This window comes from Pongo pygmaeus, chromosome 4 (assembly GCF_028885625.2).
Source record: "Pongo pygmaeus isolate AG05252 chromosome 4, NHGRI_mPonPyg2-v2.0_pri, whole genome shotgun sequence".
Taxonomy (NCBI): domain Eukaryota; kingdom Metazoa; phylum Chordata; class Mammalia; order Primates; family Hominidae; genus Pongo; species Pongo pygmaeus.
Window position 1 is genome coordinate 100,611,063 of NC_072377.2, and position 25,933 is coordinate 100,636,995.

The 25,933-nt window shown below is 40.3% G+C and overlaps 1 protein-coding gene across 35 annotated transcripts in view; it reads left to right on the forward strand.

Annotated features, from left to right (window-relative positions):
* CAST (calpastatin) overlaps nucleotides 1-25,933 on the forward strand; it is a 112,046-nt gene that overhangs the window by 35,705 nt on the left and 50,408 nt on the right. For 32 of the 35 annotated variants that reach the window (XM_054487781.2, XM_054487777.2, XM_054487788.2 and 29 more), the window contains one exon: nucleotides 25,668-25,727. In XM_054487781.2, the coding sequence (XP_054343756.1) occupies nucleotides 25,668-25,727 (60 nt within the window). Of the gene's footprint in view, nucleotides 1-5,242; nucleotides 5,343-25,667; nucleotides 25,728-25,933 lie in introns of those variants that run through there. The other 3 variants (XM_054487790.2, XM_054487798.2, XM_054487795.2) reach the window with 2 other exon arrangements.

Genomic DNA, 25,933 nt, shown 5'->3' on the forward strand with positions numbered 1-25,933 from the left:
ATTCTGTTATTTCCAGGTCTCCAAATAAAAGAGAGTCTTCAACTTAAAAAGATTAACTTTTATTGTTATTAGGACTTGTATTTAGCATACACTTAAATTATGCCACTAAAAATGATACACCTCATTAGCAAAACACCCACCCAGTGAGATTTAGTGAGTTATTTGTAAATGTTCCCACACTTGCTATTATCTAAACTTTTGAAGGTTTAGTACATTGTGGAAAACCACACCCAGTTTTTTCTTGAACGTAATCATAAGAATCAGACCTTTTCCATGTTTTTTTTTTAACGTAGAAGTTACCCTATTTTTCTGAGATGGGATAGTTATAAAGAATTTGAACATCTCCCCAGAAACCCTGTTCTGTCTTAAGAGCTGGGAGGGGCAGGGCATAACTGAGAAGTGGAGATGATTTAGCTACATGTTTATTGCTTTAGTATTTAACAGCAAACTTGAAATTCTTTTCTTGGCTTTAAAAACACCATCCTCTCCCATTTCCATTCTTATGTCTCCTGTTTCTCTTTCTCACCAGGCTTTTCTGACTCACTTTCCTTTATCAGTTTCCTGAATGTGAGTTCTCCAGGGTTTGATTCTTCACCCCTTCCATTCTCATATTTTTTACTTTTATAAGGTGTTGAACAAACGTAATTGCATATTTCTTCTTTTGATGCCAGATTGGAATGGTTGTAACTCATAGCATTATCCCTTAAGGAATTACATACCCATGCATCATTTAGAAAAGCTGGGGGTAATAGCATAACTTGAAGCCTTTTATTACACAGTTATCATGGCACACACAGGCAAAATAATATTCTCCCAACACATTCTGAAAAGGCGTGACAGAGTGGTAGATATAATTGGAAGTGAGAACTAGTTCTAGTTTTCTTGATTCTGGAAATAGTTAATTTGAAATTTAAAATAAGTGATAATTTTACAATTAGTAAGAAAACTTTAAAGTTTTAAAAATTAAGTACTTAATTTGAAGCATATGTGTACGCTATGTATTAGAGAATGGTTTCTATATATTGTAGAATTGTTTTATGAGAATGCTTACAAAATGAGGAACTGGGCCCTCAAATAATATCCCTTCTGCTATGCAGTTTTGGGCTTCAAAGATCTAATGCTCTTAAGTGATATAAATTTTTCTAATTCAAAATAATTAGTATAAAATATTTAGTTCTTAAAATTTAATTTTTGGTAAATCAGTAGTGAAGATGAGGCTGCAGAAATTATACAGACTTACTAAAGCCTATATGAAAATAGTGATCCATAACCAGTCATGCAATTTTATTTCTGGAAGACTTGTCAGACAACTTCTATTTCACCAACCTGACTGTTCAGGTGAGGAAACTGAGGTTCAAATTGCATTAGGAATATCTCTGTAGAAGACCATGCTATTAAGAAGATGTACTGGTTAAAGTTGTTAGTTCCAATTAGAACCCACTCTGACTAAGCCAAAAAGGAATTTCTTAAGAAACGGGGTAGCTAGTAGAGAAATCCAGGAGAGTACAGCAGAAGAAATCTAAAGCGTTACAGTAGGAATAACGCACAGTAACACTATGAGGCTTTCGCCTGCTGCCACCACAGCTCAGCTCCTGTCACATGTAGGACTGGGTGCCAGAACTCTGCCACTGACAATGCAGAAGACTCAAAATCCCTATTATAACATGGATTTCCTGGTGGGCAGCAGCCTGCACACGTTGCTCACCTCCCAGCTCATTCTTGTTTGGCACATCTGATTGGCCAGTGTAAATCACATGCCTTCACCCTGCTCCAAGGGAATCTGGGGGTGTGAGTCTTCTGGATCCTGCTTTGGGAAGGCATGGACTGATGAGGTGGGAAATTATCAATATGTGGTGAGGGTTTTCAAATATGTCGTCTCCTGCTGAAGGACAGATATCCATGACAGAAAGGAAAACAGGAGAATTACCTAATTGAATAGGAAAACTACAGATGACAGGTTATTCAGCAACATTAGGCCTTTCAAACAGAAGAAAACGCAACACAACTTTCCTCCCAGCCTAGACAGGAGGAGATCTGTGAAGGAATAAGCACCTATCAGAGAAATACTTGTGATTTGGGTCCTGGGTCTGTCATAAATAGCTGTGCTGACTTTGGCAACACAGCTCTCTTCCCAGGTTCTTACTTTTCTCATCTGTAATAGGAGTGAGGGTTTGGGTTAACTCTTCGGATACTGTGGAGGGTATGCTGACATTCAGTGCCAGCATCAGCCCACAGTACCCTCCTACCACGTGTGCTTTGTGAGATGACTGTGTGTTAGACAACAAAGCATTTTTATTTTAATAATTATGCTTATATTTTAATGTGCTATAAAAAGTAAACTAGCACATCAACTCCTAATCCTATGGCTATTTTCATTTATAGTGAGGCTGAATTTAAGGTTAAAGTAAATCTATTTCTTTTAAATTAAGTAAACATAATATATCTATGGCAGGTTAAAAAATATTATGTAAGTAATGTACAAACAATAACCAGGGCTTGAGAAATAAGATCCAGAGCAGTAATTCTCACCTTTTAATGTACATAATGAGTCAGTGTGGGTTTTATTAAAATGAAGATTCTGATTTAGGAAGTCCGGGATGAGGCTGAGATTCTGCTTTTCTTTTTTTTTTTTTTTTTTTTTTTTTTTTTACATTTTTTTTCTTTTATTATTATTATTATTATTATTATTATACTTTAGGTTTTATGGTACATGTGCACAATGTGCAGGTAAGTTACATATGTATACATGTGCCATGCTGGTGCGCTGCACCCACCAACTCGTCATCTAGCATTAGGTATATCTCCCAATGCTATCCCTCCCCCCTCCCCCCTCCCCCCACCCCACAACAGTCCCCAGAGTGTGATGTTCCCCTTCCTGTGTCCATGTGTTCTCATTGTTCAATTCCCACCTATGAGTGAGAATATGCGGTGTTTGGTTTTTTGTTCTTGCGATAGTTTACTGAGAATGATTCTGCTTTTCTAACAAGCTTCCAGTGGATGTGCTGCTGCTGCTTTGGCAACCACATTTTGAGTAGCCAGGAGACTGAATAGTGCAGAATGTGGGTAGTTGAGGCTACCCATAACCTAAACATCAACTGGAGAATCTGGTTAAGATGCAGATTCTCAGGTTTCAAGCCAAGAAATTCTGATTCGCCAGGGTGGGGGAAGAGCCCAGGATTTCATATATTTAATAGGCATTCCCAGGAGTTTCATATGCAGATGATTTGAGAACCACACTGGCAGGAAGGACACCCTCAGGGATTGTGGTGGCCACAGCACAGCAGTGGAACTACATTGTTTGTCTTCACTCTAAGGAAAGGAGCCCGTTTCTACCTGACTTACAGCAGAAGAATCTTGTGAATTTTTTTTTTTTTTTTGAGACAGAGTCTCACTATTGTCCAGGCAGGAGTGCGGTGGTGTGATCTCGGCTCACTACAACCTCCACCTTCCAGGTTCAAGCGATAATCCTGCCTGAAGCCTCTCGAGTAGCTGGGATTACAGGCACGCACCACTGTACACAGCTAATGTTTGTATTTTTAGTAGAGACAAGGTTTCACCATGTTGCCCAGGCTGGTCTGGAACTCCTGAGCTCAGGTGATCCACCCGCCTCGGCCTCCCAAAGTGGTGGGATTCCAGGCATGAGCCACCATGCCTGGCCGGAAAATTTGTTTTATAACCATGTGATTACTCATCTTACTCATCAGGAGCACAGAAATACATTCAGAGATAGGCATCATTGAGCTGCCTAACTCTGGAAGCTGTGGGGCCCAGGGCCCATCCCTATGGGGTGTGGCCCAAATTAGTCACCCTTTGCTGTTTTTGTCACAGGAGAAATTAATGTCAGTGAAACCTAGATAAGCTGAGTTTTAGTTTATTTTTAAAAAGGAATGACAATACTCATGATCAACAACAACAACAAAAAGGGATATATAAGCTATATATCAAGAAGAATTCGAAGTCCAGGCGGGTGGCTCATGCCTGTAATCCCAGCACTTTGGGAGGCCCAGGTGGGCGGATCACTTCAGCTCAGGAGTTCGAGACCAGCCTGGCCAACATGGTGAAACCCTGTCTCTACTAAAAATACAAAAATTAGCTAGGTGTGGTGGCGCATGCCTGTAATCGCAGCTACTCGGGGGGCTGAGGCAGGAGTATTGCTTGAACCCGGGAGGTGGAGGTTGCAGTGAGCTGAGATCACGTGACTGCACTCCAGCCTGGGCCACAGAGCGAGACTCCCATCTCAAAAAAAAAAGAAATTATAAGGCCAGAGTCTTCTGCTCTGGAAATGTTAGAATCTTAAAGTTGGAAGGGCTCTTATTTCACTAGATTTTTGACAGAAATAAAAGAAAAAAAAATAAGGTCGCTGTGAGGAGTACCTTGAAGGGGACATCAGAGGGCCCTACCTGCCTTGGCTGCCTGGTGGGGTACAAAGCTGTGTGGATGAGTTCACCTTTTTCATGCCACTGGCCATCACTTGTCATGACTCGACACTGCACTGCCAGCCTGTCCTGAGGTCTGTGTTCCTCAAACAGTGACCACCACCACCTCCTTCACTCACACCCCAAGTTTAGGGTTCAGAGCCTTTAATGTGGTTGATATACGGGTTTTCATTTATTTTAAAAATTTTTATAATTATTTTCTCTAACTCCATCATTCAATATTTATTAGTTGGCCTTCTATATGAAAGAGTGGCTTAACCCCTCTATTTATTCATTCATTTATTTACAGCAGTATAGACTCATGAATTTATATTGTATTCAATGGCTTCAAATCTATTCTAATTTTGAAGTTTGTAATATACTGTAATATAAAGTAATCCGGTAGAATTCTTAGTGTTAAACTACTCTTTAAAGAAATCCATTACACAGTTTTAACTGCATTTGCAAATCCCTGGTTGTAGTCATTACTAATCCACTTTATAGTTTCAAAAGAGGTCTTCGGGGGAGCGTATTTGCGAAGTGCAACCACCGTCGTTGCCTTATTCTGGTAGTCACAGGGTGACAGCCAAGGGAGCGGTAACCTGTCATCAGCCGGCGGTGCGCAGCCCACACAGCACGTGGTCCGCATCACAGGCTGCGTTATTGAGTGAGCCAGTCTCCAGATGCCAGGCGCATGACGAGTCCACGGAGCGGGACCTCCCTCCCCACGCATCCCGGGCTCCCGGGGCGGGGCCGCCGGGCAGGGGGGCGGGGAGCATCCTGCGTCGCCTTCCCGGGACCGCCCCGCCCCGTCGCACTCAGAGAGCTGGGCTGGAGCTCCAGGCGGAAACCGCGGGAGCCGAGCCCAGCTAGGAATGCAGACCTGAAAACCAAGCCGAGGGCTGTGGGGTCCGGTGTCCACGCAGAGTGAGTACTGTCTTCCGCCGCTTTGCTCCAGGCCGCGCGTGCTCCCGGGTCTAGCGGCCTGTGCCCCCCGCTCCCGGCCCTGCGTGTCCGGGGCCTGGTCCCTGCAGCGGACTCCCCAGGCTCTGGACGTGCGCTCTTCCTACTATCCCGACCCTGGCGATACTGTGCGTTCTGAGTTTAACTGTGTTTCTTGGCGACTCCTCCTCCCTGTCCGTAACACTGTTACTGCCGCTTCCGCCGGGAAATGTAGCTGGTGACCGGACGCGTAGGGTTACAAAACAAGGGATTTGTGTGGCCCGGCACAAGTGGCATGAAAGAAGGAAAGCAGCAGCTATGTCAGTTTGGTTTGGCACCTTTATCTCTAGGGTTGGAGATAGTCCTCCTCCTTCTCAGCCCAGCCGCCACCCTGTGATGACCTCCGTTTTAGAGCGTGAGCTCACTCTGACCTTTCTGCGTACCTGATACATGCTGGGTGTGGCGTGGCAAGTGTTGTAACCTGTTTCAGTTCCATTTCCTTTACACAACTGAGACGGTTGTAGAATAACATCACTGAGGGTTACTTTGTGTCTTTTAAGAATACAAAGTGTTTTCACAGAGATTTAACTATCTCTTCTGTATGGTTAGGGACCCGGCATTCTCCACTTATACACAGGCAGGGGGCAAGTTCTTTATTCCCATTGTACAGCTTCAGAAAATGAGGCAGAGAGTTTAGGTAGCTTCCCTAAGGATCGGGACTTTGAGGCCTCTCTAGTTTTCTAGGAAACCACCTATGCATCAGAATGACAGAAATGCTTAATCGGCAGCTCTGGAAAGTTCCTGCTGTTTCACATGTTTTTCAGAGGAAAAACCTCTGCATTGCAGGGAAGCTCAACAAGGAGTGGCATCTACAGTTCAAAAGGGGAAAGTCTATTTCCTAATCAGCACTAGAGCTTATATTAATATAGATTGCTTCTTTCTGATGAATGAATTCGACTGTTGCGCACTGATTTTTCAGTATCTAAAAGGAATATTGAGTTGTTGGGAATATGGTGGGGAGGGTGTGCTGCTTGGGTTCTAGGAGGCAGTATAGGATTAAAATGAAGTAGGGAAATTTAGCAAAATCTTGCTGAACAGGGAAAGGCCACACCTGTAGACTGATGGAGAAGGAATAAGTCACCTATAGCAATGAGGCTGACTAAAAATCCCGTGTGTGTGCAGCAAGGACTCCTGGTGTCTGTTACGAATCAGCATGCTTCGTACACTGTGAAACAGTGTTTATGAAGCAGCACATTCAAGTATAAATATTGGCTGTGGTTCAGTTCAGATGCTTTGAAAGAAGAGTCCCAATGCCTGAGAGTAGTTGATTATATAGAATTAGTGGGGAGTTTTGGTTCCTTGATTATTCTCTGGTAGAATTGACTAAGTATGACATCTTTCCTGCAATGAAAACATAAAAGATAGTACGTAAAGTAACAGTTTGAAAGAATGAAACCAAAAAGTAAAAGAAAGCATTTTCTTTTCATTTGAATAACTTCTTAAAATCAGCTGAGTATGTTTCTATTCATTGTTTATAATCACAGTTAACTTTAAGTGATCACTACTTCTTAGGTGGAAACATTTACTTTTTCTCAAAATATGAACGGTCTTAATTAGTCCTATTCAAATAAAAACTCCATAACCCATGTTCTTCTATGTTCATATATATCTTTGTATCTCCTCTTTCGTTATACCTTATAATTCCCTCAATTTGGAGATCATACAAATCTGGGATATCTGTTTTAGCATTGGTGTGTCTAACCTCATAAGAACGTATCTCATAGTTTTTCTGATATATAGAATTAGCAATCTGCATACTAGAAAATTACAGGAGGTCTTCATAAACATTGCATTTAATTTTTTCTCTATGGACGCTCTTGACTTAAAAATGTCATCTTAATGTTTCTCAAAAGGCATACTGTTGGCATTTTGGGTGACAATTCTGAATTAGATAGAGCTCTTTGCTCCCACTGAATGTCAGAGCATGATCGAAAGCACTTTCATGCATTTAAATGAACTTTGGTTGGGTACTACATCCAATTTTTTAAAATTGAATAAAAGATATTAAAAAGGGCTAGGGATGGTGGCTCATGCCTGTAATCCCAGCACTTTGGAAGGCCAAGGAGGGAGGATCGCTTGAGGCCAGGAGTTTGAGACTAGCCTGAGCAACATAGCAAGACCCTGTCTCTACAAAAAATTTAAAAATTAGGGTATGGTGGCATGCACCTATGTGGCCCCAGCTACTTGGGAGGCTAAGGTGGGAGGAACAGTTGAGCCTGGGAGGTTAAATTGTAGTGAGCTGTGATTGCGCTGCTGCACTCCGGCCTGACACAGCAATGAGACTGTGTCAAAAATATGTCTATATAAAGAAAAAAAAAAAAAGAATTGAGCCATACCATTTTGATGGAAAGCCATAAAAATAATTACTCAGTCACATGATTTCCAGTTTTTAAGGCCACGTTGCATCTCCTAAGACTTGATGGCTTCTGGACAAATCTGTTTATTTGAACATTGCGATTTGGGCAGAAACTATGTGTAATCATACCATTAGCAAGGTGACATTGTTGGACCCATGTGCTATAGTACTCTATTGTCTACCCTAAGCAATAATAATAGATTATTAGAAGGTGACTATAATAGGTTCTAGTAAAAGATTATAGCATAATCTGTATTAGAACAGAGTATTAATAGTTCTAATATTAATATTTATATTAATAGTTCTAATAATAGTTCTAATGTGGCTATAACACATTAAGAGTAACAGCTACATTTACTGAAGACACTATATTCTAAGCACATACGGAGTCCTTATGTGCTGTGATGATAGTGTAGCTATGAGGCAGAAACTCCTGTTATGCTCGTTTTACAGATTAAGAAGATAAAAACTACCACACTATATTGTTTTTCAGGACATATTTAACAGCTTGCCATGAACACTTTTCAAAGAGTGAGCTTCAGTGCATGAAAAGTTATCACACACTAAATTCTCATTTTGCTACAGTGATTTCCTCTCTCAGAATGCAAACTTTTACTATACCATGAGCCCCTTAAAGACAGAATCCCCTATAGCATCTACTTCATGTCTTCCACATAGTAATTGCTCAATATTTATTGGATTGGAAAAAAGTTTAGTTTTATCTTAATATGAATAGAGCCCTAAGATGCAGTTACATTAATATAGATTATTCCTGGTTAGGTAGAAATGACAAAATAATATTCATTTTTATTCTCTAGGATTTACAAGTAGAGTTTTTGAGGCTTAATATCTATTTGTGCTTTGGCTAAAGATTATAGAGTGGATAATCAAAAAAAATATGAGCAAGGAACCCTTTTTTCTTTCTTTTTTTCTTTCCCTGGAGTTTCTGCAATTGGCCAGACATGATGCTAGGCATACAGAGGTATGGCCCACATAACAAATATAAAGAGCAATGTGAGAAGTGTTAAATGGCACTGCTATCACGATGCTGTAAAAGCGGAGTTAAAGGTTAAAGGAAGAGGGTTGAGGTTAAGCTTGGGAGCCTGTTTTTCTGGGAATGTACAGTAGAAATATGATTTCCTTAAAGGAAATCTGCAACCAGGAGGCAAGGCTAAAGCAGAAAATGCCAACAGCTGCAGATCCTAATGACTGAGATGTTATTCTGGTGGAGCACAGTCAGTTAAAGGCTTAAAGGAAATCTGCAACCAGGAGGCAAGGCTAAAGCAGAAAATGCCAACAGCTGCAGATCCTAATGACTGAGATGTTATTCTGGTGGAGCACAGTCAGTTAAAGGCAGGACTGCTCATAAGTGTGAAATACATCCAGCCTCCCAGTCATTGGCTTGCCTCATGCATTATTTTCTTCATCTCTTCTTCCCATGCTTTCCCCTGAGACACTCCAGTTTCTGTTGCACACCTTTGCATGTGCTGTTTTGTGGAACTGAAGAGTTCTGGTTAATTCTAGGACATTCTGATAAGATGTTCTTGCTACTCTACCCTTGTAGACAGACTGAATTTTCATCAGGTGTCAGTAACACCTAAGATTTTCATTTTGTCCTGGGGCTGTACGCAGTTTGACTGGAGCCGCCACGACTGATTGGGTGTGTTGTCAGTCCTCCAGGCAAGCTCTGAGGGTTACATTTCTGCTGCTCATATTTCTGTTTCTTTCCTCACCACTGAACCCGAGGTGCAAAAGTGCAAAGACAAGTTCATCAACAATCAGAATAACCTGCCCCTGAATTCTTTCTAATGATTCATTTTTCTCAATCTAGTTTCTAATTTCATATTTGGCAGCTGCCACCTGGTAAATACATCTCCTTAGCTAGAGGAGGAAAACTTCACACCCAGTTTACTCACCTTTTGTCATTTTCCCTGGTTCCTCTCACAGGAATGGTTAGCTCACCTTGGTTTCAAAGTTGTTGCTCGGTCTGTTTTGTTGCCATTTGTTTTCCTACAGATCCCTTTACAACACTCTGTTTTTTAAAAAATGATGAGTTCATGTCCTTTGTAGGGACATGGATGAAATTGGAAATCATCATTCTCAGTAAACTATCGCAAGAACAAAAAACCAAACACCGCATATTCTCACTCATAGGTGGGAATTGAACAATGAGAACACATGGACACAGGAAGGGGAACATCACACTTCGGGGACTGTTGTGGGGTGGGGGGAGGGGGGAGGGATAGCATTGGGAGATATACCTAATGCTAGATGACGAGTTGGTGGGTGCAGCGCACCAGCATGGCACATGTATACATATGTAACTTACCTGCACATTGCGCACATGTACCATAAAACCTAAAGTATAATAATAATAATAATAATAAAAGAAAAAAAACAAAAAAAAAACTAACATTTAACTTTATTTGAGGAAGATATTTTATATGTTAGAAAAAAGGATTTTGGGTCTGCTTTTATTGAATGTGTTAACTTTGGTTAACTTTTTTTTTTTCGAGGCAGAGTCTCGCTCTGTTGCCCAGGCTGGAGTACAGTGGCACAATCTCGGCTCACTGCAGCCTCCACCTCTTGGGTTCAAACAATTCTCCTGCCTTAGCTTCCTGAGTAGCTGGGACTACAGGCACGTGCCACCACTTCTGGCTAAATTTTGTATTTTTAGTAGAGACAGGGTTTTGTCATGTTGGTCAGGATGGTCTCGATCTCTTGACCTCATGATCCAGTCGACCTTCACAGGGAAGGTCTCTCATGAACTAAACCAACTGATGTTCATGGCCCACGTTTGGAGCCTGAGCGAGGTCATGGACCACTGATATTTCACTCAAAGTTGCCATAACAGATTAAAGCGCTTAGTATGCAAGCATTCTTCCTGAACTCTATAATGGACTGAGGTCCCCCATACAAGTGACTTAAGAGTCAAAGACCTAGACCACACCTCAGGGCCTCCAGAGTTGCCTAGGATAGAGTTGTTGGGGAAAGTGTGAGCTGTGAGTGCTGTTCCCACCAAGAAATCAGGAGCTCAGCCTCCTGCACATACTGTTTCCTTATTAACTATTCTAACAGAGTGGCCAGGGAAGGTAGCAGGGAATAGAATCACTTGTACATTTTTCAGTTACATGTGCTTTTTCCTTATTGTGAATGTAGGAAATTGTGTTTATATCCAATAGGGAAAATGAAACCCTTTTATATGACTCCATTACTATGGCTAATAATCATCAGAGTCCCTGAATATAAATATTCTCATACTAACAATATGTTTAAAACAGTGCCTCATATGCTTTTAACATGTGTTATTTTATAGCATTTTATTTTAAAAGATGTGTCAGGTTTAGAGAGGCGAGTCTGCATCAGGGAACTGAAACTGGTAACCAGCATTTTTATTTTTCAGGATTCTTCTCTTTCATATGTTCCATCTCTTTATTTTTCTGTGCTGTATTCTGATTAATGGCCTCAGATCTATCTTCCAGTCACTTAAGTCTCTATGCAGTTATGTGTAGTTTATATTTTCACCTATTTTTGATTTGGGGTTTTTATTTTTTCTTTTGTGTCTTTGATTTTTAAAATTTATTAAAAGTCCCCTTCAGATTTTTCTATTGTTTTAGTTATTTTTTTCTTTGAGACAGGGTCTTGCCCCGTCACTCAGGCCAGAGTGCAGTGGCACAATCACAGCTCACTGCAGCCTTGACCCCCTGGGATCAGGTGATCCTCCTACCTCAGCCTCCCAAGTAGCTAGGACCACAGGTGAGAGCCACCATGCCTGGCTCATTTTTGTGTTTTTGGTAGAGACAGGGTTTTATCATGTTTCCCAGGCTGGTCTTGAATTCCTGGGCTCAACTGATTCACCTGCCTCGGCCTCCTTCTTCACCTCTATTTCTTTCTTCACTACTCAACCCAAGGTGCAAAAGAGGATAGACAAGTTCTGCGATTATAGGTGTGAGCTGCTGCGCCCAGCCTGTCTTTAATTCTTGAAGTAAAATTTCTCCCATATTTGTAACACTGACTCTCCCACATGCTATTTTACTTCCTGATTAGATTGGGAAAATGTGGCTTGAAATTCACCTTCAACGAAGATTGTTTTCCATGAGAGTCCTTTTTCCCCTATGTTGTGGATCTGCCTCTACCAAGTGGTTTTTAGTATGTTGCTGCCTGTGGTCATTCAGATTTCAACGGCGTTAATATCTTGGCTTGGTGCTTCCACTCTACAGAAATAAATTTGGTCCTTGAGTGCCCAATGGCACAAGTTTGGAATTTATTTTTCTCATGCGTATGCATTTTTACACTCATGGCTCCAGCCAGAAAGAAAGCTTCCTTGCCATTGTTCTGGACAGGTGGGCAGTTGTCAAGGCTTATGTTTGTGGATGATCAGTTCTGAGTAGCTTCTGGCTTTAAGCTAGTAACTCAGCACAGGGCCTGTAGTCAGGATTCCTTTCTCATTTAGAGAATTCGATTCCTAGTTCCCAGCTGTTGTATCTGTTTCTGATATCCCCGTGAGTCATTCTGGCTCAGGCTTGCTCACCAGAGGACTTAGAATTCCCTCCCGTTTAGGTTACTTGGGAATTTCTCTTCTTTAAAGCTTACCTATGTATTTTTTTTTATGTTAAATTTTATTCAGTATTCTCATATCTGGAACAAAAGGGGGTTCTTTTATTAGAGCACAGACTAATTTTGTTAGACCTGAACAATGTGTTTAAAATGTTTGAAAGCCTTTAAGTTGGGGAATACATGTACTAGTTTGTCACATGCTTATCTTATCATCATACTGGCCTTATGATATTCATACTGGCCTGATCTTCATAATGATCTGATGATATTCACATCACTCTACACGTGTTTTCATTTGCTTTTTAGACTCCTGATCTACAGAAATAGACATATATTATTTTCTGAAAATTTAATTACTTGACCATTTGAAAATTGCATCCTGTTTTAAAAAATATCCTGGCAGCTGAGCTGTATACTGGGTGTATAATGTGTGCAGCATTAGGGGTTCCCCTAATATTAGTTCCAGAATATCTACCTATAAAATGATAGCAGTATTGGGATTGATGATGTCTACAACATACTACTATCTCCTTGCGGTGCAAGAAAGGACGCGGGCTACAGAGAAAGAGAAAGTCACGAGTATCAAGTGTTCCTGGGGTTTAGGGACGTAAGAATAAAGAGGACAAGTATTGAGGTACTTTAGGGCAAGCATGTATGCCTTTGTCCCAGTCTTTTTAGGGAACATTTAGGTTCTTCAGTAACCTAGGCTAGCAATATTAGCATCAAAAATCTAATTTTAAGCTGGCTGGAAGGTAATTTTGAAGAGTCATTTTGCAAATTTATCCTAATATCTTATGTGATCCTTTCTTTTAACCAAATGTTAAGTGTGAAGAGACAGAGATTGTCACCAGGAATGGAGCACTAATGTACAGCAATAGATGGTAGAAAATGGTGGTCCTTTCACTGAGCCCACTACAAAGCCATCTTGTTTTAAATTACCTAAAAGTGATTCTCCATGTCTGGGAATTTTAGAATTACCTGAGGGGCTTACAGATTTTTAGGTCACAGACCTCCTTCCTTCTTCTTCTTGCCCTTTTTCCTTTGTAAGTTTCTAAGTGTCTATTGCCCGCCTCCTCTCCCACTATTCTAACTACTGCCTATAAATAATTCTCTTCCAGGACCATTTCTACCCATTATGTCAAGAACCACTGAGCTACGGTGTTAATGCTTGGCCAGTTACATTGCCCAGTGGCTTGACATTACATTCATTGCCAGCAATAATTATGAACATTTTTAGCCCAAAATATTTAAATAGTTATGAATTCCTGCCTATTCTACATATAGTTTCAATGATTAGAATTAGAGATCATGTTTTGCCCCAGCAATATTATAAAACTAAATATCTTCCACGTGATATCTTACTCTACCCTTGAGTTTTTAATCAATTAGTTAATTATATTTGCTTGGAATTTTAGCCCTAATGGGTCCACATCACTGAAAAAAAAATTTTAAAAACAATCTGCCCTCTGCTGAATATTCAGAGTTTAAAAATGGAGGGTTAATCTCTCTTGGCTATTGAGTTTGAGCCTTCTGTTGGTTTCAATAATCTTTTAATTATTGCAGTATTGTGTGATGAATTATTCTCACAATGTTATGGTGGCAGGCCTGGATTCCTAGCCCAGAAAATTAGAATTGTTTTCTTCTCCAGCCCTTCTGACAATCATATTTTTATACCTGTTCACAGGTTTCCAAAGATTAAATGTGATCAACACTGATCTCCATATTTGCAATTAAAATCTTAGTGAAATACCACTTGATTTCCAATTGAGGTAGTAGTAAACCGTGTTTTTTCTATGTATGTATAACTTCTCCATATCTTACTATATATAGGTCAATGAACTGAAAATGTGGGTACCATTCAAATTGGGAAGACAACCAATATAAAACAAAGAAAAAGTTAACCAAGAACATTCTAGCTATTGCTGATAATCTGAAAAAAATTCTGGAATGCTCTGGGGGCAGGATTCAGCCTAGCTGCATGTATATAGTTTAGAGAAACTCTCCAGGATGTAGATTTTGAAAATAAATGGAAACAAATTTAACATTTATTAATTTATTGGACAACTACTGTGCTAAGTGATTTACATAAGATTTCATTTATTCCTCGTAAGAGTCTCATATTTTACAACTAGGTAAGGAGGTATTGGCAGTTTTATAAATGAGGAGACTGAGGGCCCAGAGAGTTCAAATAACTTACTCTGGGTCACTACAAATAGCAAGATTCTATTTGATTTTAAAATTCTTTTCAGCAGACTAGTCTTACGAAATCCTCCATTCAGTAGTTTATATCTAAGTAGTTTAAATAACTGAGAGGGGAATTTGTTTCTAAACTTAAACACTGGAAATCAATATTGTGCTCTTTTGTTATATGCAGTATCTTAGTACTGCTGAAATTCTGATGGGTGAGGTTTCCCACTTGTCTGAAAGAGAGTATTGTACACTGATTGGGATTAGGAGATAATAGTTTAGTTGACAGTTTCTTTGGACATTTGACATGGGCAGTAGAGAAGGAATAAATTAGCCATTTTGGAATATGGCGAAAATTGTTAATAGTAAAATTAAATAGCACATAACTGAAAACACTCTTATCCTATAGGAAATAGGATGCCCTTATCCTATAGGAAACTTTTGCTTAGATTGAAATATAAGAAGCAGTGCTCATATATTTACAGCAGTTTCAAATTCAAATGAATCCTACTTTAAAATCTGTTCTTCTATCTATTCCACTGAATTTTTATCTGATGGGAAAGTGGAATGTAATGCAGTGGAATGTATCATTATACGAAACAGGCACAGAGCAGTTTAGAAATTTACTCAAGGTCACACAATTTAGCAGAGCTGAGATTCAAACTCAAGTGGCCTGGTTCCAAAGCCATTCTTCTAACTATGACACAACTTTTTTTCTTTTCTTTTCTTTTTTTCTTTTTTTTTGAAACAGGGTCTTGGGGTCTTGCTCTGTCACTTGGGCTGGAGTGCAGTGGTGTGATCACAGGTCACTGCAGCCTTGATGTCCAGGCTCAAGTGGTCTTCCCATCTCAGTCTCCTGAGGGCCTGGGTCCACAGATGTGTGCTACCACACTTGGCTAATTTGATTCTTTTGTAGAGATGGAGCCTCACTATGCTGCCCAGGCTGGTCTCTAACTCCTGGGCTCAAGCAGTCCTCCCACCTGAGCCTCCCAAAGTGCTGGGATTCTAGGCATGAACCACTGTGCCCGGAGACCATCTCTTTAATATTTGCAAAAATTGATACAACACTGCCTCTTTAATATTTGCAAAATTAAACTTGCTGTCAGTATACATTTGTGAATTTGTTCTTCTCAGGTGGTTTCCAGAATGATGTTTTATTTCACTTCCCATTTTCATGTTGGTTATTTGACAATCAGCTTGGATAAGAGAACCTTGTTACGGTTCTCATGACGTTGGCTTTTTAATTAAGAATATTCTTCAATGAAAGGTGGGCTGCCAGGCCCATCTCTCAGTCCTCACATGTTTGGCTCTGTCTTAAGATATCCTCATATGTTCCTCCCTACTTTGTGTTAGAGACGTTTTGAGTCTCTCGTTTCTGTGGAGATTGAGGCTCGCAGTTGGTTTTGCAGCACAAGAGCACATAAAAGTTCCCATGTTTTTCTTGCTCTCTGTTCAGTTTACACCTAAGGAATGAATGTACTATGGAAGTAGAAAGGCTTCTGGGGTGATTGTTCAGCAGAGCTCAGAATTTCTCATTCTTTTTTTTTTTTTTTCTTTTTTTCTTTTTTTTTTGAGATGGAGGCTTGCTCTGTCACCCAGTTGGAGTGCAGTGGCGCGATCTTGGCTCATTGCAACCTCTGCCTCCTGGGTTCAAGTGATTCTCCTGTCTCAGCCTCCCGATTAGCTGGGACTACAGGTGCGTGCCACCATGCGCAGCTAACTTTTTGTATTTTTAGTAGGGACAGGGTTTCACTGTGTTAGCCAGGATGGTCACGATCTCCTGACCTGGTGATCCACCCACCTCGGCCTCCCAAAGTGCTGGGATTACAGGTGTGAGCCACCGTGCCTGGCCAGAATTTCTCATTCTTATACCATAATCATATCATCAATAACCACATATGCTTTAGATAAGCTCATAATCTGTCAGGGTTGTTACAAGTATGTGCTCTTGCTACCAAGATTCCTCTTTATTTGACTGGAACATGGACCTAAAGCAACCATGCATTTGAATCCAAAAGAAAATGACACAATGTAAAATAATTGCATTCTTTAATTTAATAAAATAATTGCAGGTTCTTTTCTTTGAGGAAGATAAGCATTTAATGTGAAATGTGTAACTTCTCAAATTAGTGCTCAGGCTGGACATGGTGGCTCCCACCTGTAATCCCAGCACTTCGGGAGGCTGAGGTGGGTGGATCACCTGAGGTCAGGAGTTTGAGACAAGCCTGACCGATATGTTAAACCCCATCTCTACTAAAAATACAAAAATTAGCTAGGTGTGGTGGTGCACACCTGTAGTCCCAGCTACTCGGGAGGCTGAGACAGAATTGCTTGAACCCGGGTGGCAGAGGTTGCAGTGAGCCAAGATCATGCTACTGCACTCCAGCTAGGTGACAGAGCAATACTCTGTCCAAAAAACAAAAACAAAAAACAAAAAAATGCAGTGGTCAGTGGTCAGCACAGAATTACTCTGTCATTCTGAGGCCAAGCAAAGAAACTTTCGAGGCTGTTGGCATTCATAAAATAATAAAAATCACTGCTATTGATGTACCATGTGCCAGACACCAAATCATGCACTTTATACACATACCCTCATTTAATCCTCACTGCTATCTTATGAAGTAGGTATCATTTTTTATATCCATTAAATGAATTTAAAAACCTCACATTTGGAAGGATTAAGCAGCCTATCTGTAGTTGTGCAACCAGAATTAGGCCTCAGGTCTATGGGACTCCAGAGCCCATGCTCTTAACCCCTGTGTTTCCCAATTGAACATTTGTCCTTAAGCACATTATTTAATGCCCTCCATTAAAGTATAGCATATAATGTTAGAATTGCAGAACTGCAGGATTCTCAAGGCCAACAGTTTTTACAAATAAAGAAAAGGAGCACAGGAAAAGTTAAGAGCTCCAAGTCACATGGCTAGTTAAGTACAGTCTTCCTCATGGCTCCTGTAGTGCCTGTTAACAAAATTGTTTGATTCGCAGGCTTATGTAAATCCTCACCTGTCAAACCTTCTCTAGGGGAGGGATAAGAAGCAGAAAGTAGGCTGCATTTTCTGGACCTGCCTTCCCTGTTTTGCTTTATCTTAGGCAGCCAGAGATTAGACATAGTTGGAATTATTTCATGCATCAAGAGAAGCAACTGGAATCCCTAGAGACGTGAATACAACTTCAGGAAAGAAATCTGCTTTTCTATTCTTTGATGACTGACCTAGGCTGTGTGGCTTACTCTTCTCCTTACTTACAAAATTATTATCCCATAAAAAAGCACTGGAAAACTAGAGTTTGGAAAGCAATGAAAATGAAGCAGTTGCCTTGTAGAACCGGAAGCTCAACTTCATGCCTTAAATGTGGATTTTTTTTCTAAGTTCTTGGGGTGGTCCAGTATCAGAGCTCATAATCAGACACTCGAGAATATGGCCAGGTATCCTTCTAGCTTGGATTTAGATCACAGATCAGCTGTGACTATTGTCGCAGTTGCTAGGCAACGTTTGTATGTTTATTTTGAGGTCTGCCCACATCTTGCATCAGAGGCCAAAGCTCATGTGCTCTGCACTCCTCAAAACAAGTAGAGCTCTTTATTTTTAACTAAACTGTTTCCTTGTAATATATTTTATGAATGTACAGCCTACTCTGCCAAGCTGTAGTTATCTTCAGTTTCTCCCTAATAGTCCAAATTCTCTAAATTTTTGCATTCAACTTCATCTAACCTGTTGCATTCTGGACTGAATATCTCTGGTACTTTCCTACCCCTAAGTCTTGTGCAAGCTGTTTTGCTCACCTAGAATGCCTGCCTGATCCAGCCTCTATCTACACATTTTATAAAATCAAGATATTTTGTTTTAGTATTTGAAATGAGGGCAGTCAACTTGTTACAGCGAAAAGTTCATGGACATTGTTGTCATATCTGTGTTCAAATTCAGGCTCTGCCCCTTCTTAACTGTGTAATCTTAGATAAGTTATTTAACTTCTCTAAGCATCAGTTTTCTCATTGATAAAATGCAGATAATAATGTTTACCTATCAAGATTTTATGAAGATATATGGAAATCAGATACATAGAGCATCTGTCACAGTTCCTGGTATTTGGAAGATTCTATAAGTCCCCACCTCCCTGTAGATGACACTACAATAAGCATCCAATAGATAGTCCCTGCCTTGTCTATGAAGCCTTTCCTAACCATGTTCCAAACCAGCACCTCAGAAATAGTCTCCCTTTTCTGACCGCCTGTAGCATTGTACTGTACCTAAGATCTTATCACAATCAAACTTGTCAAATACTATGTTCTGAGATATAAGTTGGCACTGTAACTAGATCTACTAGCACAACACCATATTCTGCCCAAAAGAGATGGCTGAACTTCATTCATAGATGATCCATTGTTTATCTTTCATCAGAATCACACTTTCTGTTATCATAAACACTATACCTTGTTAGATGACTCTATTGCAGGTCTCTTTAAAAGCACCATTATTATACTTAATAATTAAAGGGATTGTAAGAATGTATGTCATGGTGTGACAGCTTGGCAAACAACAGACATCTGAATATTCATTTCCTGAAGTGAATAATCCATCATTACAGAAAGAAAAATGGAAGCCTGTGTTCAGTAGACCTATAAAAGGTGTTTAAAGAATGTCCATGTCTTCCTTAGAAAAGCCCCTTGTGAGCAGCCTTGTTTTGTTGCAGGTGTCTTACAGGAAGCAGCTCAGGGTTTTGCGTATATGTGTTTTATTTTTAAGTTGTACAACTCCTGGTTGATGACAATAATAACGTAAATTACCTAAAGTTTAAATTGTGTTATTCTAATCAGTTTTCTGACCTGTGCTGTCAACAGAATTTCTGATGATCAAATAATAAAACTCAGACAATGTTGGTTTTGTGCCATCAAATAATACTCTTATGTTTATTCATGTACAAATTCATGCATTTATCTCAGATACTTGTTAAGCAACTACTATGTTAAGACTCCGGGGATGGGGATGGGGATGGGTGGCAACTCAAACAGGCCTGGCCCCTGCCTTCATGGAGTTCATTCACATTTGGCTGTTTTATAAATGTTGTGAGGAAAGGATCTTTTTTCATCCATGATTACCTTTATTTCAGTATTTGAGATGTGTTATTAAATAAGAATCTGATCATGGCTCAGGACAAATTATTTGTTTTTCTCTTGTACATCTAGCAGAGCTATTTGTAAAAGTTAAAAATTAGTTATTTATTTGTCAGATTTTTTAATTTAGAAAATGTTTTGTATTTGTTTTGTGGTTTGCCTAAATTGCTCTAACATTTGTTACCTAATTTGATTCTCACAGTAACCCTGTAGGGTGCATGGTATTCCCATGATAAGAAACTAGATGCTCAGCAGGCTTAATTGACCTCTCATGGAGTCCCAGCCACTTAGCAGCCATCCAAAAGGAAACTTAAGTCTTCTGATTTATTAAGTGTATTCCCGATTCCAGCTTAAAAAAAACTTAAAGTATTAAAACTGTATCTTATTCTGTATTTAAATGAGACTTTAATTGACAGCTAGAAAATGGAAACAAAAATGTGAATCAACTGTAATTTTTGAGCCCCTCTCTGCTACTGTATAGGCACGGTGGGGAGTAGAAATGACCTCTGCCTCTTGATAAATTTATAGCTTCATCATGATAAATTTATAGCTTCATCAATAAGACATAATGTACACTTAGAAAGGAACTCAGTAACCCCCCAACACAGAATGCATGGTTCAGTGTTAAAGTGAGAAATATCAACACAAGAGTTAAGAAGATAATAAGAGCTAAAGCAGATGCAAATAGTGTATCTTGAGCTAAATCTTCAAGGGCAGGGAAGATGGGACTTGGGCAGGGAAGAAGCTTCTAGGCAGGGGGAATGGCAAGTTGCAAGGCTCAGAAGTGGAAGGGAGTGTGATGGTGATGGTGATGGTGATAACAATAACTGCCATTTGCCCAGCACTTACCACTTGCCACGCAGTTATTGGTTCACATGCATTAACTTACCCTTAAAACAGTTATCAAAACAATTCAACCAGAGAAGGATTGTTACTATTTCAATTTTACATATGAGGAAACTGAGGCAGAGAGGTTAAGCAACTTGCTTAAGGTTGCATGTGCATTAAATGGCAGCTGGATTCCACCATGGTCTTGAGACCAGAATCCACTCTAACCCTTTTAACCTGTGTGTTATGCTGCCTGATGTGGTGCTCGTGAGATGGTAAGGACACCTTCATGGTTAGAGGGGAGACTCAATATGGGGTCATGATGAGAGAGTTCAAATAATGGAGAATCTAAAAATCAGGCAGAAGGCATTAAACTTTGTCTAGGACTTATTGATATTTCATCAGTGTGGAAACATGGTAGACATTTATTTTAGAAAGATTAGTCAGCCATAGACAGAAAGGATTGAGAGACAAATAAGGGTAAGGATGGCAACTATTAGATGGAAACTATTAGAAGGGGGTTTCTATCCAGGTGTGGGTGATAGGTGATTAGACCTGGAGTAGGGTAGCAGTAGAAATGAGAAGGATGTAATGGTGATAAGGACTGGAACTGGCACTGAATCAACAGGTGAGTCAAGGCCAGGTGATTTCCTGAGAGCAGCTTCATGGTATTACCCCCATTTTACAGATGAGGAGATACGGAGGCTCCAAGAGGTTAGTTTGGGCTAATAAGCATTGGAGCAGGGATTTGAGCCTATATCTATCTTTCTTGGCTTCCTCTCTTTAAGGTAAAATAATGCAGTCTGGTCATATGGTAGAGTTGCTGATAAGGTTTGAAGAATTGCTCCCAAAATAAGAGATGCTTAAAGTCAGAGGGAGCAATAATATCAGAGAAAAGGCAGAGACTGAATATTAAAGAACACTGGAGGGAGGGAGGAGGGTAAGGATTGAAAAACTACCTATCAGGTCCTGTGCTTATCACCTGGGTGATGAAATAATCTGTCCCCCAAACCCCTAAGACACGTAGTTTACCTTTTTAACAAACTTACACATGTGCCCCTGAACCTAAAAGTTAAAAAAAAAAAAATACAGAGAAGAATGGAGCAAGTGGAAGAGGCTTCCAGAAGAAAACAAGTTAGAGGTATAGGGAGGGAACATAGGGCTCCTAAAGCCACAGCAGCCAACAAGGAGAGAACAGTCAGTCAGTGACTCAACGTGAAACTGCCGATGGATTGTCAAGTGGAGAAGGAGGGAACATGCATACAGCCCAATGTTGTTAGTAACCTTCAACAAACAAAGACAGATTCAGGTGTGTGAAGGGCAAGTAGTGTTGCAGGTGGGAGGATATGGGAGTGCAGCCAGTGATGGGGTGCAGAAGGGAAGGAAGGTCTGGCATGAGGAGAAAGAATTCTGACGCGTCCGACGCCCCACTCTGTGCAAGTTCTGAGCCAAGCCAGCTGGGGTCAAGGGGAGAGATCACGGGGAGGCTGAATGGCTGGAGGGGAGGCGGAGGGGATTCCTGTAATCCAGTGGGAGGTGCCTGGCAAGAGGCCAGGAAGACGTGAAGGGACTCTAATGTGTGGTAGACAAAGAAGTAAGGAGCTGAGAGAATGATTGTTCCATCAGCTACGGGTAGTGGCACAATGGACGAGCCCACATTCTAGGATCCCCCCCTCCGCCCCCGCTTCTATAGAAGCCCTTACCCTCCCATCCTGGCCCACTTGCCAGGACCTTCTGCAGAGCTCAGAACCCTCCCTACTCCCATCCAGTCTCACAAGACAGTTAAGTGAGCCTCCCACCTCAGCCTCCCAAGTAGCTGGGACTACAGGCGCATGCCACCATACTCAGCTAATTTTTAAATTTTTTGTAGAGACAAGATCTCACTATAGTGCCCAGGCTGGTCTCCAACTTCTGGACTCAAGCAGTCCTCCCATCTCAGCCTCCCAAAGTGCTGGGATTACAGGTGTGAGCCATTGCACCCATCTGTACATTGCTTTTTAAATAATAATTGTTGAATAGGTGGGTGAGTGGAGATTGATTTCTATTAAGGAACTTTTCTCTGCTTCTTGTTACTCTGACTTGTGCCTTAATTCAAGTTTATAAATGATTACTAATATTCGGGATATTAAGATAGGTACATGGGTCATTTGGGAGGGGTATTTTGATAGCAGCACTTTATACTCTGATTTACAGTATTAATTCTTACAGTAAGAATTCTGATTTACAGTATTATTTATACTCTGATTTACAGTATTAATTCTTTAGAGGTATTTTGGTCTATATGAGCACTGATGGTTGTGCTTTAAAATTGGCAGCCCGTTGATGTTAGCAGGACCAGCCAAGTGGCAGGCACTGCAGTAGAGGGACCCTGGGTTAGAAGTCAGGTGGCTAAGCTCTCAGGCCTGGCGTACACAGCTCGGAGGGTCCTCGTGCAGAGAGTGCTCCTTTCCAGCCTGAGCGATCCCTCCTTATCCTCCGGTCACCGCATGACAGGTCACGTTCTCAGAACTGCCTGTCTCAACTATCCCCTGAACTGCTATGGTTCCCTCATCTACATTCTCATGGAACCCTGTGAGTTTCCTTTGTAGCAAATAATTGTTGGAGTGATTATTTTACTAATGCCATCTTTGACTAGGCTATAGCTTTCATAAGGGCAGGGATTTGCCTACTGCTTTTACCTCTGTGTCCCCAGCACCTGACACAGTACCTGGCACAGAGTATATTCTGGATAAACACTTGGGGGAGCCAATGAACTCTGGTAAAATCTTGGACGTGAGATTCCATTTTTCTCATCTGTTTAAAGCCTATATATTAAAGCTTATATTAAACCTTATCACTAAGATGCTTTTTCTTTGAAGATCTATGGATTAACCCTTCACAATTTTTTTATTATAAATGTTATCCACATGAATGATATGAAATTCAAACAATGCAAAAGAATATACAACGAAAGTGTGTTCAGTCCTTCACCAGAGATTACAAATATTGAAAGTTGCTTGTCTTTGCAGAGAGAATAAAAATTGAACAAGCTGTAGCCAGAATCGAATGGATTAACAATGTGGTGGGCATATTCCCTACTTCCAGATCCCATAAAGCAGCTTTCATATTTCAGTTTTAAAATGGTTAGTGCCTTAGTGAGGGAAGAAAACTTTCATGCAGGAATCTGTGCTGCCAACAGGGGCCAAGGCCCTCAGCTGAATTCCCACTATATCCTGCGCTATTGCTGATTTTCAGCTATGCTCTATAGAGATTTTACTGTTCATGGGGGCCCTCTGAAAGTTTTCTCCTTTCTGGAATTTGAGGATTACTTCAAGGTTTTGTTTAGTAAAGTAACGAGGCAAGCTGGACAATTCAAGGCAATGTGATTTTATGGATGATTTAATACATTTGGATGTGCGGAAAATAAGTTTATGTCTACCTAAAGATTTTCAGCTTCAGAAGCACTTTCACATAGAGTGGTTTCTGTGTTGGTGTTGCATGGTTGAGGGGAATCATTAAAGGAATGGAATGCAGCTAAGTGGAACTTCTTGAGTTTGAATGGAAATTTGTACAATCAATTCCAATTATGGAATGATAGAATTACATAAATACAGGGACATTAAGCTCCATAACGTTTTAAAAATATTTTCAAAGAAAAATATGGATATTCATATATTTATCCATTAATTTGATAGAGGGAAAATCTATCTTGGTACATCTTCCAGTTTTCAGTACCAAAAAGAATGTGAGAGGTGCCCTTCCATGCCCTGCTACAGTGACTGGGGCTTGTTGTATGTGTGCGTGTGTGTATTTTGGTGGAGGGGAGTGTCCAGTTGGTGCCTAAGGGTTCTCAGGAATAGTTATGTGTATATGATTATTTTTGAAAAATAAGTATACGAAAGCTTTGGATTTCTGTCTGTAAATTATAATAGTTTAACTACAAGCATCAGCGTGTTCTACATTAACTGAGGTTTGTGGGGAAGGTGATTTTGTCCATGGGCCATAGACTATAGTGGGTTTCATACAATCACCTTGAGTGGTAGTGTATTGAGGGTGGGGGAAGGTAAGGGAGAAGCAGGAATGGGCTCATGCTGCCCTGTGACTCAGCCTCTGAAGTGGCTTTGGGCCAGGCGTTAGAGACAGAGTGAGGTCCATCTTATAGGCTTCCCTGGGTGTTGTTGGCAGGGTAGCAGCTGTTTACTGACAGTCAGTTACTTAAGAAGGCAGCTCATGCCAGATGGAATCTCTGGATTCTAAAACCTAACGGACTTAAATGTTAAGGAGGTTTAAATGAGTCTGGGTAGGAGTTTGCAAAGATGATAATTATCTGTTTAATATTAACCAGTGTAATACAAGTTAAGTACTAGAATAGTACTCCAAACCATACAAGTATCCACACGCACATCCCAGTACTTAGATGACTGGATCACAGGGGCTGATTGCACCACTGCAGGCATCTCAAGGAAGGGTGTTTCTTGAATAGTTACTATTTATCACCTCTTGCCTTCTAAGGAAGAGTCTGGATGAGACAAATAACGCAGCAGAATTCCCTCTGCAACCTTGTCTCCACCTTCTCTTTCTTACATGACACTGAACGGACAGTTCGCATCCACCCAAGTCTATTTCGGGAGTTTTGTCCTTCTATCTTATGTATTAGGAATAACACACTGGCAATTTAATGAGCATCTACAATTTGCCAGATGTTTTGCCACACTATCTCAAATACAACCCTGCAAATAGATGTTATTGGCCTTTATATGTAAATGGACCTGGAAAACTAAAGCTCAGAGTCATAGAGCTTGTAATTGACAGAGCTGGGGCTTGAACAAAATTTTGAGTTGCAAAGTCCATGTTTTTTCTCAAAATAACATAAACAGTAATTATAACATTTACTGAGCATTCATTATGTGCCAGGGAATAATTCTAATAATAAACTTACAAGGTAGTTGTTAACTACTAAAGAAAAATTGAGGTTGGGAAACTGGAGATTACAAAATTTAAGTATCTTACCTGAGATGATTTAGTAAATAGCAGACCCAAATTTTGAACCTATTTGATCTGGTTACAAAGACTTTCACTACTGGACACCACCTCCTACTAGATTTTTGTGCTCTAAACTGGGTAAAACCAAGATAAAGGGCAAGGGCAGTATGGTTAAGAGGAGCTGAAGGACCATGTAGATTGTAGGTTAAATAGAATCAAACTTTCTGTTTCTTTCTTTTCTTTCTAGGTGTCAGCTTCCTCTGGTGTGACAAGCAAGTCTTCCAGTATGAATCCCACAGAAACCAAGGTATGAAGAATGCTAATTGAGTGAGTGCTAATTTAAGTTGATTGTGCTGCAAAGCAAAACAAATGTAGGCTAATTGTTGACGATGAGTTATTGTGCTAGGAAGTTTTAATTATGTAAGTAAGTAAACATTTTCTTCCTAATTTATGGGGGGGTCTTTGAAAACTCAGCTTTCCTTCCAATATTTACCTTATACATCATCTACAGGG